Source organism: Cyprinus carpio, chromosome A12, assembly GCF_018340385.1.
Source record: "Cyprinus carpio isolate SPL01 chromosome A12, ASM1834038v1, whole genome shotgun sequence".
Lineage (NCBI taxonomy): Eukaryota > Metazoa > Chordata > Actinopteri > Cypriniformes > Cyprinidae > Cyprinus > Cyprinus carpio.
Window position 1 is genome coordinate 14,929,363 of NC_056583.1, and position 13,393 is coordinate 14,942,755.

The window sequence follows — 13,393 nt, forward strand, 5'->3', positions numbered from 1 at the left end:
TTGATGTTAATAAGTGAAGCCAATGGGATGCATTGTTCGTAGGTGCAAGGTTTGTCAGAATAGTCTCAACTGAGTTCTCTTTGATCATTAGTGCTGTAAAGTACTATGATAAATGTGTGCTGAAATGAATGAGTTTGACATCCTGTAACCACATGATAAGGATGAGATTCATCCTTTATCATCTTGCTCATATTTGATTTAAATTCCAGTCAGTCCACAAATAGACACCCTAATGGTCAAACTGAGAGAGTGATCCATGTTGTCAGACAGTGATGTCTGTTTTGACAAACCACCCAGGGTTGAAGTTCTGTGCTAGACCACACTGAAACACTCGGCATGAAGCCATTTTAAGACCAGCGCAAGAAAGGGGATGAAGAGGATACAGGCCAAACAATGTGATGAGCCCTCTGATAAAAATAGCAGTATTTATTTCTACTGCTTGATCATTGGACGTGCCTGCTCTACTGGTGCTGCTCCTCCAGTGAGCCGAGAAAAAAACCCACACATATTCAGCCGCATGTGGATGTGACTTAAACTGTTATAGCAGATGGTCTGACCATGAGATCATCTGCTTTAAAATACACTCAAAGATACATTTAACTAATATTTAGTACACAGTACTGGTGGTTTCAGAGTGGTCATGCAACGTGGTGCTGTCAAATGCATGCCGGCACTGTGTTTCTGTGGATTCCCCCAACCAGGATGTCTCTCCCTTAGATACCAGTCACCCTCTGGCCTTTTTGAAGGCTGGCTCGCCCACCTGCCTGTTCCTCACCCTTTAATATGCTTCTTTAACCACCAACAACATTTAAACCTGGTAACTAATCTTTTATATCTTCCACATTTGATAAAGGGTGATGTCTCGAAGTCGGATTCTGAAGCAGACTTCTATGCACGGAGCTTGGAGGATGTTTCAGGACATAAGAAGGATCTGTCTGGATCTTCTGGTGAGACCCACAGAACATAGTTTGCATAGAAGCAAATGGCATAATCAGGAATTTTTTTTTTTTTTTTGCTGGCCTGTAAATTTTTATTTGCCCTGCTAACAAATTCACTGGCCCCACCACAAAATATTTATTTATTTGCAAGAAAAACTTATTTATTTGCTAGAAATATTTATTAGTGTTGTCAAACTATTAATCCCGATTAATCGCATCCAAAATAAAAGGGTTTGTTTACATAATATATGTGTGCATACTGTGTGTATTTATTATGTATATATATAAATAAACAAACATACATTTAAATATTTAAAAAAATATATTTACGTGTGTGTGTGTGTGTGTGTGTGTGTGTGTGTATATATATATATAATGTATATTGTATAATAATATAAATATTTTATATATAAACAAATCATATTTTTCTTAAATATATACACACGTGTGCGTATTTATATATACATAATAAATAAACAGTACACACATTATTATGTAAACAAAAACTTTTATTTTTGATGCGATTAATCGTTTGAAAGCACTAATATTTATTCATTTATGTTTAATATTAAACTCTTGTGTGTTCTTTACAACAACAAAGTGGTCATTATCATTATTATTTTTTTGCTCTTTCATGTATTAATTAATTCATTCATTTTCCCATATATACTGATATAGTTTTTGTAAGACACAAGTCTGCAAATTTTTTTAAATATTAAAGACATGAAGAGGCACTCTTATATTTTGAAATTCACAAGCTAGCTTCGGTGCAATCCCAGATACCTTTTACCCTTCTAACAAAGGGGTTATACTTTGTATTTTTCGTCTTTTTTACATGATGCATCACAATCCTCTTTGAAGATTAAAGCCTGCCTTGAAAAATTCATTCTTGAAATGGTTCCTAATGCATTTTTCAGCTGTCTGTCATGTTCTGTAGCTTCAGTTGTGATGTTGAGCATACTATCTTGTCCCTTCCTTTCTGTACTCGCAGTTGTGCCCATCAATGGCCATGTGGATTTGAAGAGCAGCCTGACCCCTCCCCTCATCACTCACACGGCCGCAACACCCATGCCCATCCCTAAGATAGCAGGAGGAGGAGACCCGGCACTAGGCGACGAGTCCCGCAGAGGGAGCAGTGTCTCAATGGATCCCAATGGCCAAGACAAATCTCCAGTCAGTGGCTACCTTTCTCTGTCATGATAGAGAAAGTTATCCAAACTACTGTCTTTGTGTGTGTGTGTGTGTGTGTGTGTGTGTGTGTGTGTGTGTGTGTGTGTGTGTGTGTGTGTGTGTGTGTGTGTGTGTGTGTGTGTGTGTTTTGCTCTATAATGCACATCAGTTACTCTCAATAACTGTAGATGATTAAGTGAGACTTGTAGAGTAACTTAGTTATTCAATATAATATAATGTAATATTACATTTCTGTACATAACAACAAAATCTAATATAAATTATAGAATTCATAATATAAAATGTAATATTTTAAATATATGAATAATTTCTATGGACACAGGTACATTTTTGAGTACATGTGGTGGAGTTGGCTCCAAATTTTTTGTTCTATATTATTTCTGTGTGATTTCGACAAAAACATAGGCACACAGGTTTTACAGTTCGCCAGTGAGGTCTTATTTGAAAGTCACATATTCCACCTATCTCTCTGCAGTCGAGTGCACGGAGCTCCCCAAATGCCCCCTGGAATTCTGCCAGTAGCTGGAACAGCAGGCGCTCCAGCTGGAATAGCCTGGGCCAAGTCCCCAGCCTCAAGAGGCAGAAACGGCAGTCTGGCGAATGGCGCTCCTTGCTGTCCGGCGATGGCCACTCCAGCTCAGATGAGGGAGATGCAGGAGAGAGCGCAGGCGGTGGGGGCATGTCCGAGGGTGATGATGCCTCCCTCGCCAGGACGGACTCCCTGGGCCAGAGGCCTCGGCACAGGCGCATGGAATCCCTGGAGACACGCAGCTCGTTTGATCTGCCTCCAGACACCCTGCAGGTGCCATACATGCATCGTTCCGCCAGCATACACAGCGCCCGGCCACCCAACTTCCTCAGCAACGGCAAGAGTTCTCCATCTGCAGCCACCACACAGCTTTCTCTAGATGAACACCACAGCGAGGATGACAATGCAGATGATGAAGGCAACCTGGTGAGAAAATCTACACTTGATTTATTACAGCTATTTTCCGTTCCTTACAATAGATTTATCACAAATATCCACAGTTTTTTTTCTATTCAATTCACTGTTATAAGATCACAGGAAACAGTACTACTTTATCTTCTACTGCCAGCAAAACTAACTTACTGGTCCTGTAATCTCATGTGGTCATCCATCTTTCAGAGTCGGATGGCTCGTCTCTACCGCTGGCTGGAGCACAAGCAGCCCCAGTGGTGTCGGGAGAGGGTCACCTGGTCTCTTTACCTGTTCCCCCCTCAATCACGGTAAGTGTCTGTGGCTTTCTTGGTTCTCACAGTCTTTCCTTCTGAGAAGACCATCTTAGACATTGTCAGTAAAGAAATGCAGTCCTGAGGATCCCTTCTATATTGAGGAGGGCTCACCATAAATGGGTTATATTGTATGTTTTTCACCCATAGGATTTGTTGTCTTATCTTAGTAGATCAGCAGTTTCTGTAATATTCACACCAGCCTGTCTGGCACCCCATTCAAAGTCTCTTAAATCATCTTTCTTCCCCATTCTGATGCTCGTTTTGAAATTCAGCTGATTGTCTTGATCATGTCTACATGCCCTGAGTTGCTGCCATGTGATTGGTTGAGTTGATATTTGGGGCAGTTCAACGGGTGTACAAACAAAGTGGCTATCTAATGGAAATCTATAGCTGTGTTCAGAATTGCCCCCTATATCCTCATTCACTCTCATACAGTCCAGTTGAAGGAGTGAATGAAAACGGGTGCGCGAATTTGGACTCCATGAGCTGCCACTTTTACATAGTTTGTACTTGTATCTGTTTAATAATCATTTAAAACTTAGCAAACTGGCAGCTCCAGCAGTGATGAAAAGATTTTTCTTGAACTCTGTCATGGCATCTAGAATGTATAAAATTTATATTGGTATAATGCGCTGTACCCACATTGAACCAGTGGTTTGGAAAATGGATGGATGATTCAGCTGCAGGCGCCATCTTCTGGCGAGAGGTGTGAATTCTTTCGGCACTGCCTTCATAGTGAATTATGCATATTCTCTAGCTGTCGAGTGTACATTGGTTGTACGCTCGTTATTGTGGCTCATTATTGGATTAAATGATTTCACTCGATAACGTCCACTATAGTTTCGGACACCACTACAAATGGCTTTCCCTTCAAATTGTGCTCTATTTATCAGTATAGGGGGCGGTTTCGGACACAGCCAATGAGATGTCCTCACTTAGAGAATACAATGAAACAAACATCTTCCTGGTTAAAATACGTACAGTAAGAAATCTGCTGGAGACACAAGCTCTCCAGCATTCAAACCACAAAATATGCTGGTCATTTCAGCATTTATCATAGTACCGTGGCTCACATTCAGTTCAGTTTAGGTTGCCCCTAAGCCCTAGAAAATACCTTCATGAAGATGCTTAAGGGGTGAGAAATCTCCTGTACTTTTTAGCCTCTCCCCTAGGCATCTTCTTGGTCTTCCCCTTCCTCTCATCTCTTTCCAATGCTTTCCATTTTTGAAACGCATGTCTGCTCACATTAAGCTCCATGGAGGCTTCACTTATTAGAGGAAGAGGAGAGGAAAGAAGAGCTCAGCATTGCATGTTACACTCTGTCAGCGCTTTACTAATTAAACATCAGACAACCTCAGATCATCATCCTCCTACTTCCTGTGCGAGCCCTAGATGATGCAAGCACTGACCACTTTGCACTGTTATGATATACAGACTGGCATACATTGGTGTCACCAAAACCAAAGCTAAAAAACTTGTGAATTTAATATGCCCATCTGTGTGTGTTCACTATCAGAAGATCTACCATGTCACATCCACATTCAAATCCACATGGTTAATTATGCAGGACTGAGCATTAATTGTTTGGATGGGCCTGTAAATGTAATTTTTGTTTTCATATTTTTCAGCTAATATGCATACTATAGTATAATATAATATAATATACATACTATGTACAATATACTACTGTTCAAAAGTTTGAGTTTGCTAAAATTGTTTTACGTTTTTGAAAATCTCTTATGATTAAAAGACTGCAGTAAGTTGATCAAATCTGCAATTTTAAATTATTTGCAAATCTTATTTTAAAAAAAATCAACAGAAAAAAAAAAATGCATACAAAGTAATAAGAAATGTTTCTTGAGCACAAAATCTGCATATTAGAATGATTTCTGAAGGATCATGTGACACTGAAAACTGAAGTAATGGCTGCTAAAAATTCAGTTTTGCCATCACAAAATTGTTTTAAAAGCTCTAAAACATATTAAAATTGAAAACAGTTATTTTAAACTATAACAGTATTTCAAAATATTACTATTTCTACTGTAGTTTTAAAGTAGTTAAAAAAATGCAGCCTTGGTGATCATAAGAGATATTTGTCAACAACATTCAAATTTTAATGATTGCAAACTTTTGACTGACTGTCATGGCGATTCATTTTAAAATGTCAGTTATTTATTTATTTAAGCTTTTGAATTCATATGTACTCAGAAATAAGCATTGCATGAGCAATGAAAATTTGCTTTAAATATGTATCTAAAATCCATTCAAATTCATTTTAGATCATTAGATGTGGCATTCTGGAACTTTTGGAAGCCTGTGAAACTGCTCTGAAGTCAGCGACTAACTGGGTAGTGAGGCAGTATGGCAGTAGATTTAGGTATCGGACACAGCATTAGACTACTCTCCCCATTTCACCCCGGCATGACCACACTCCCAGAGTGATGGGGGCTGAGAGAGGCAGGTTGGCATGACAACGGTGCAGAGTTTGCCGTCTGTTCCCACACAGTGCCGTTCTGGGTATAAATTCTTTAACATCAGGCCAAGTCTCAGAGACATTAAAGAGAACTGAGCACTATTTATTCATAAAAGGAGTCATGCCGCCGCACTGTATGTCTTATGACAGACACATACAGTATTCAAGCATAAGCTTGTCACTGTTTCAAGTTCAATTAAAGTGAAAGAGAGAAATTATGGAGGTGTATTTGTTTAGTGATGAATGAACCCAAAGTAATGTCAGCCATGATTGTTAACATCTCATACTTAATGTGTTAAATGATTGGACTGGCAAGGTTTTTTTTTTTTTTTTTTTTACATGCATACTGTACATACATTTACATACATCTTGTTGGATTTGTTTATTACAAACACAGTTTTTCGAAGAAAGTCAGTAATACAGAGTTCAAATGAAATGAGGGTGAATAAATAATTAAAGAAATGTCATTTTTGGGACACTGTCCAATTAAGAAAAACTCTGCTACTGTAGTATCACTAAGCAACTAGATGAACTTTCTTTTTAATTGATTTTATGATCAACATGATGTTGAATGTTTGCAACACTCAGCCCACCATGTCTGGTGTAATGATGTCTTGCAGGTTTCGTGTGACCTGCAATAAAATCATCAATCACAAGATGTTTGACCATGTGGTTCTTGTCATCATCTTTCTCAACTGCATCACTATCGCCATGGAGAGGCCCAGAATCGACCCCTCCAGCGCTGTGAGTAATGTTACCTCATACACATACACACGCAAGCATATGTCATTCAAAACACGTTTGCTGTAGGAGGAACAGTTCAGATAATTGAGACACAATTCTAAAAAAAAAAAAACTAAGAAATAATAATAATAAAATAATAAAGATACAAGGTTTAATTTTCTTGATAAGTTCCCATGCTCCATCTTGTCCTTTGATCTCAAGGTTATGTAGCTTTCGTTCTTTCTTCTTTATGTTTTTATTTATTTTTATTTTTTTTTTGAGGACAAGCGTTGCAGTGTGCTAATTCCTGATTCAATTATCTAAGGCCAACCAGTTGTCGGTCTGTCTGTCTGTCTGTCTCTCACAGTCACTAGAGAAGGTTTTACAATTGTGTACATGCTTGTGATGCCCTTAGTTATCATTGTTTCACTGCTCCAGAGTGTTAAGTTGCATGGAATTTACAGTTCAGGTTATTGGCTCAAAAATATTTCCACAACCGATTGCCCATGAAGCAAAGATGGTCTGCATGTGCCAGCTGAACAACTTTGTGAGAAATGGGAACACAAACTGGAACTCAGTGTCAGGGCTCTGAACTGCATATCTGTCATTTCCAGATTCTAAAACTGGACGATCATTATGTTAGTATGTTAATCTAGCATTTCCGTGATTATTACCTTATCTAACCGGTTATGTTTGCAACTGAGAATAAAAAGTAGTTTATTAGATGACTTGGGAGTTGGTTGGTTTTGCTGTTCTTTTAGGACGTTAAAACTAAAAAGATTCAATTTGTTATTCCTGCTTTCTTACAGACCCAAAGGACACAATCATCTTGGCTTAAATGCCTTGCTACATCTCATTATCAGTTTTGTATGTTTACTACTTTCAGCAGTTACATGCTCCTTCAGGACGCCTAATTTAAGACAGAAGAGAAAAAAAAAGAAAGCAAGAAATGCTTTATCTTATTAGTTATAGTTATAAGAATAATACTATAGACTCAGAAATGCTACGCTTCATGTACTGTATTTGAGAAAGTATTTCAAGGGGGAAAAGCTATTTTAGTTGTTGGTTTCAAGGTTCAGGTTTTTTTTTTTTTTGGACTTGGCAGAACAGCACTGCAGCAAACCTTCTTGTATGGAGACAGCAGTCCATAATTTTTTCAGCTACCAGATTCCTGACATTTCAAGGAACATATTTTCATAAAATGTTGCCCACCAAGATCACTTGTGTACCAAATAACGTTTTCAAGCTTTCTATTAATTTGCTGTTAACCCAAATCAAGAGCTACTTTGGACCTTCTAACCATAATGAATTAATTATTTTATATCAGTTTTATGTCCAGAGACACTCTAGCACTCATTCTGTAGCAATTTGTCAGTCTCAAATGTCATTATGTGATTTTTTCACACTGAGCTGCTTTATACAAAATTGCACAGGAGTATTGTAAATGGTTGTCTTATTGTATAACAACATAATGTAATCTAAATGTAAGCAGAATTTTTTATTTTTTTTTTTTGCATCAGACTCATTGCATGTTGAGCGTATATAGTGATGCATACATTAGCATTATTTTCTTGTATCCAATGGCTGTGTGTCTCCCTCTGTAATGGACCCTTACTGTAACTGTAACTGTAAGACCCTATAGCACTCCACATGGCAGAGATCTGCAGTGCAAATGGCCTTGTGTTCATTAGAGCTGGGGTACTCTAGTTAATATATTCCTGTAAATTTAAACCAATTATATTGACTTGTTCACAAAGTAGATTTATATTTAGTTTTTTCACATGTATACACATTCTTGAGGGGTTGGGGGGAATGAATAAAAGCCTCCCCCAAACTGATGAATGATTCTGTCAGTAATGGAAATAGAGGACCTTAAAGCTTGCTCATGTGTAATGGTTTTTTGAAACACTTTATGTAGCATGGAGAGGTTGTTTCCCATTTTGTTATTTTCCGGAGGTTTAATCCATGTAATCCGGTTTTACCATGTGTGCCTATGAGCCTCTATGATATTTGTTTACTTCCCCCTTAAGACATCCTTTCAGCACTTCACAGAGGAGGAAAAACTCTACTTATTTTCCTTCCCTGCACAGGCATGTGGGGCAGATGGCACACAGTGCTTTTTTCATAGGTGTAAATGCATAGTAAGATTATTATGATTAATGAAAGATGTTACAAAGACAAACAGTGGATTTTTTTAATGAGTATAATACAAAGTCTATTTAAATTAAAATTTGCATTTAAATATGAAAAAAAAAAAGAAAAATTAACAAACAAAAAATGAATACCAAATAGATGACTTTTCCACATTTCATGTTTTGTCATTTGTGAATGTAAGTAAAATTTCTAAATGTTTTCTGGTAATGGCCTGTGACATGTTTGCTAAGGAATGTGCACATTTCAATATGAATCCACAGTATGATATGACATTTATGAGTAATCTTTGGACCAGGTAAAGTCAGTTCAGTCCCACTGTCACTGCAGTCTTGTGTAACTCTGTCTGTAATAGAACCTTTGTGTTCAGCTTATGCAAACCATCTCATTTCCATGACAGACATGATCTATAGTAACAGGTACCTCACACTGAGCTCAGACGTGTGTCATTAATATTTCATATGGAGACATTTTTTTCATTTGGGTATGAACAAATCCTATCAGGCTCCCCACCTGAGTCCCCCTCTGAAGACAAGGCCTGAGCATGTCTTTTCAGTACCCAAAGTAATGGGAAATAGGTGATGAAAATACCAAGGGGAGTTTTAGCAGCTTTTGATTACTCTCTCCCTCACTTTCTATCTCTGGTCTCGTACACATTGAACATTTGAGAATGACTAATGCATTTAAATTCAGAAGTGGACCCCCCAAATTAATCATTACTGATTGCTTTTGATTCACATAAATTTGTAAATTAATCATTTGGTCATTTTTTTAACCGATGGACAGACTCACAAAGAGCTGTTTTACACAACAGCAATGTTCATCTTCTGTTTTTTTTTTTTTTTTTTTTTTGTTTTTTTTTATATATTTTGTATATTTTAAATTTATATATCTATATTATATCTAATTTAATTTATTTATAGATAAATGATATATATATATATAACAAAAACTTTTTAAAACAGACAATGTCATTAAAAAATAAATAAATAAAAATGTTGCACTTTACATGCCATATATCCATATATATATATATATATATATATATATATATATATATATCATATATATCAATATATATATATATATATATATATATATATATATATAAATATGGCATGTAAAGTGCAACATTTTTATTTATTTATTTTTTAATGACATTGTCTGTTTTAAAAAGATTTTGTTTGGACTTTAGCAACCAGGGATGTGTCATTGTTTGTAGAATTTTACTAAATGTGTTCTTTTTATTATAAGTTTATGTTAGTTTTAACTTCAGTTTTCTACAGTGAATTTTTCGTTCACACAAATATATTAATTGAAACCTACATCTTTTTTTTTTATTATTATTATTTGATTTGTCTCTGTCTTCTATGCCAAGCTAGATGGTGCTGTAATGTGTGTGTGTGTGTGTGTGTGTGTGTGTGTGTGTGTGTGTGTGTGTGTGTGTGTGCTTCCTCAGACATTCAGTAACCTTTAAAAGAAAGAGAGTGAAGGACATGGGTTGTCTGACCCTTCTCCTTCAGAAAACAAACACTGTGCTTCTCAGACATGCTCTTCCTCATTCATGAATTCTGACCTGCACATACACACGGTTCACTCGACAATGAATGAAAGCAAGCCACCGAGCAGAATGGGATGGCAAAGACGTCGGTCTGTTTACAGAAATAATACAAACCACAGTTATGATGTCAGCAGGAGGCTTTCTCAGAGAGAACAGGAGTTTTAGAACATGATGCCACGACCCACTGAAACATGCATTAGTAGGGGGTCATGGGAAAGATGGCCCCTGGGCCCTGCTGCTCAGACACAGTAGGAGAAGGACAAACAATCTAGAGAGACCATGTTGAAGGAGGAGATCTCCATTGCTTATTTTGCTTCCACACCACTTGTTTAAAGTACAAATCAGATTCTTATCCCATTGCACCCAGAATCCTTCGCAAAAAGATGAGCTTAAACACCAAGGGTTATTTGCAAGGTTGAATGAATCCTCAATACCTGTTAACGTAAATGAAATGAAGTGGCAGAGCTGAGGGCTGATTTATTTTTCGGCTTATACTTTTCCATAAAAGCCAAAACAGTCACGAATCTGAGTAATAATGTCCGGTTATAGATGATGTAATTCAGCAATCGATGCCTCACTCAGCGGAGTCATGGTGGGATCTTAGCAGCCCTCCAGTTAACTGGGTTACCCCTTACTGAGACCAAATTAATAACCTTTGTGTAAGCAGCCTGCATTGTTATCCATTACATTAGGCTTTCACGATCCATGCATGCCTGACATAGACAGAGCATGCAGCATAGACTACACAATGGATATTAAAGGGGACATATGACATTGCTTAAAAGAACATTATTTTGTGTATTTGGTGTAATGCAATGTGTTTATGCAGTTTAAGGTAAAAAAAAATAAATAAAAAACATTCTTTTCCACATAATGTACATTATTGTTGCTCCTCTATGCCCTGCCTTTCTGAAACGCATAGATTTTTACAAAGCCCATCACTCTGAAAAGTGAGGTGTATGCTGATTGGCCAGCTATCCAGTGCTTTGTGATTGGCTGAATCGTGTCCCAGCGCGACGAAACAAAACCAATAAAACCCATTATAAACGAGGCATTTGTTACATCCAGTGGGGACATAATTAATGATTATAATGACTTATACTGTCTTTTTACGCGTTGCGTATCGTGCTGCGTAAACATAAAACCATGTCTGCATTTGTGATCGGAGAACAAGCGCTACTCTACACTGCTCAAAACGCATTTGAATCATCAGTGGCAAATTATTTAAATATGAAAACGTACTTACAGGCTGTGTGTCAGAAGCGCTAGACTGCCCTTGCAAAGTTGGAATTGCCCCACTTTATAGAAACAGACACTGGCATTGTTGGCTACTCTTCCAGGAAACAGTCCTCGTCCTGCACTGCACACATCTGAATATTTTTGAATTGTTTAGGATGGTGCAGTGTAGACAGGAAAGTGGAGGGAGAAAGGGGGAGAATGGGACCAAGACCAAGGTTTATACACTAGAAGGCATAAAGGTTCAAATTGCAGACCGCTTGGTTTGTATTGCAGTGTGGTCTGTTTTGATTCAGTTTGGTTTGGTTTTACATTGTTATACTCTCTGCATTGCTATTTAGGATGCAGAATAAGATTATTTTGAGGCTGATTCTGATGTATGAGTAGATCTGATTATCAGTATTTATTTTCCAAAGAGTCTTTTTTTGATTTCTCTTTTTTCTTCTTCTTTTTTTTATACAGTTTTTTAACTAGTTACAGTATGCAGCTTGAGTCATTACATTTTCTAGACTAAACTTTGGGGTTGATAAGATTTTTTTTTATAGTTGTTGAAAATTGTTAAATGTGAAATGTTTTCTAATTTAACATATTTTAAAATGTAAATTAATCCTGAGAAGGCAAAGCTGAATTTTCAGCAACCTTTTCACCTGTCTCCATGGTCACATGATCCTTCAGAAATCATTCTAATATGTTGATTTGGTGCTGAATTTCTTCTTCTTATAAATGCTGAAAACATTTGTGCTGCTTAATATTTTTGAGAAGTCTTTGACGAATTCAAAAGAACAGCATTTATTTGTAACAGATTGACTTTACTGTGACTTTTTTATCAATTTAATGCATCCTATTTGAATAAAAGTATTGATTCTTTCCAAAAAAATAAATAATAAAGACCCCAAATTTCATTCTTTACATCCATTTGGAATTTCTTTTCGATTCTTACAGTCTGTTGATTTAGAAATACATAGAAATAGCATACTTGCTCTTGAAAATGAACATTTCCCAGTTCATACACATTGTATGTTTTCAGAGGGATAGATGAACAAAAATATACCTAGCTGTTTAAAGGAATTATTTCACCTCTAATGAGCACATGGCTCTTTCTGTGTATCAGCATATTATTCCTTACACTGGGAGTCTCTAGGTTTGAGTCATTTTAGTATGGGAGCATTTTAGGATGGAGTCTGTTGACAGTGTAACAGTCTGTTATAGAATGAGGAACAAACAGTCCTGGCTCAGGTCAGAGCAGAGAGGTGGAGAGGACAGCACCTGCTGCGTGGGAAGGCCGTGTGGCACGGACGGGGGCGAGAGGAGCAGGAAGTCTTGTGTTTTGTAACAGTCTTATGTTTACGGGTGTAATCTTATGAACAAACAACCATCAAATTAAAATTCAATCGAAATCAAAATTTGGCCTCATTTAAAATGTATGCCGGGAGAGTAAATGTTTATTTCCAGAGGTTACATTATAGTATTCTAAAGCAATGCTGAGTGAAAAACGCTGAAATAAAAAGCGAATACAAACACTAATCCTTAAAGGCACAAATAAAGGTTAAATTCTCAGGGTTAGAAAAAGATCATAAATAGTCATAAAAAACATAAATAACAAAAACAAAATACTTTCGACTAATGATATGGGCCCCAGGGAAGAAAAACATGATTTATGATATGATCTTTTTAAGAATTTATTTTATATTGCTTTTATCTTTTATTTTTGTAAGACTTTTTAACCAACACTTTTGTCCTTAATGATGATTCTTCAGATTTGATTTACTTATTTGGACTTCAGAGATGGTTACTGTCATGAAGCTGTTACTTATCCATTTGTTACCCACTGTGTAATCTAGAAGTATCCAGTGAGAATGCTGGATG

At 36.8% G+C, this 13,393-nt stretch overlaps 1 protein-coding gene across 12 annotated transcripts in view; it reads left to right on the forward strand.

Annotated features, from left to right (window-relative positions):
* The window catches only part of LOC109086348 (voltage-dependent T-type calcium channel subunit alpha-1G-like), a 194,627-nt gene that overhangs the window by 131,697 nt on the left and 49,537 nt on the right, over nt 1–13,393 (forward strand). For all 12 annotated transcript variants that reach the window (XM_042767776.1, XM_042767769.1, XM_042767767.1 and 9 more), the window contains 5 exons: nt 854–947; nt 1,930–2,111; nt 2,605–3,084; nt 3,277–3,377; nt 6,477–6,600. In XM_042767776.1, coding sequence (XP_042623710.1) covers nt 854–947; nt 1,930–2,111; nt 2,605–3,084; nt 3,277–3,377; nt 6,477–6,600 — 981 coding nt within the window. The remainder of the gene's footprint in view (nt 1–853; nt 948–1,929; nt 2,112–2,604; nt 3,085–3,276; nt 3,378–6,476; nt 6,601–13,393) is intronic.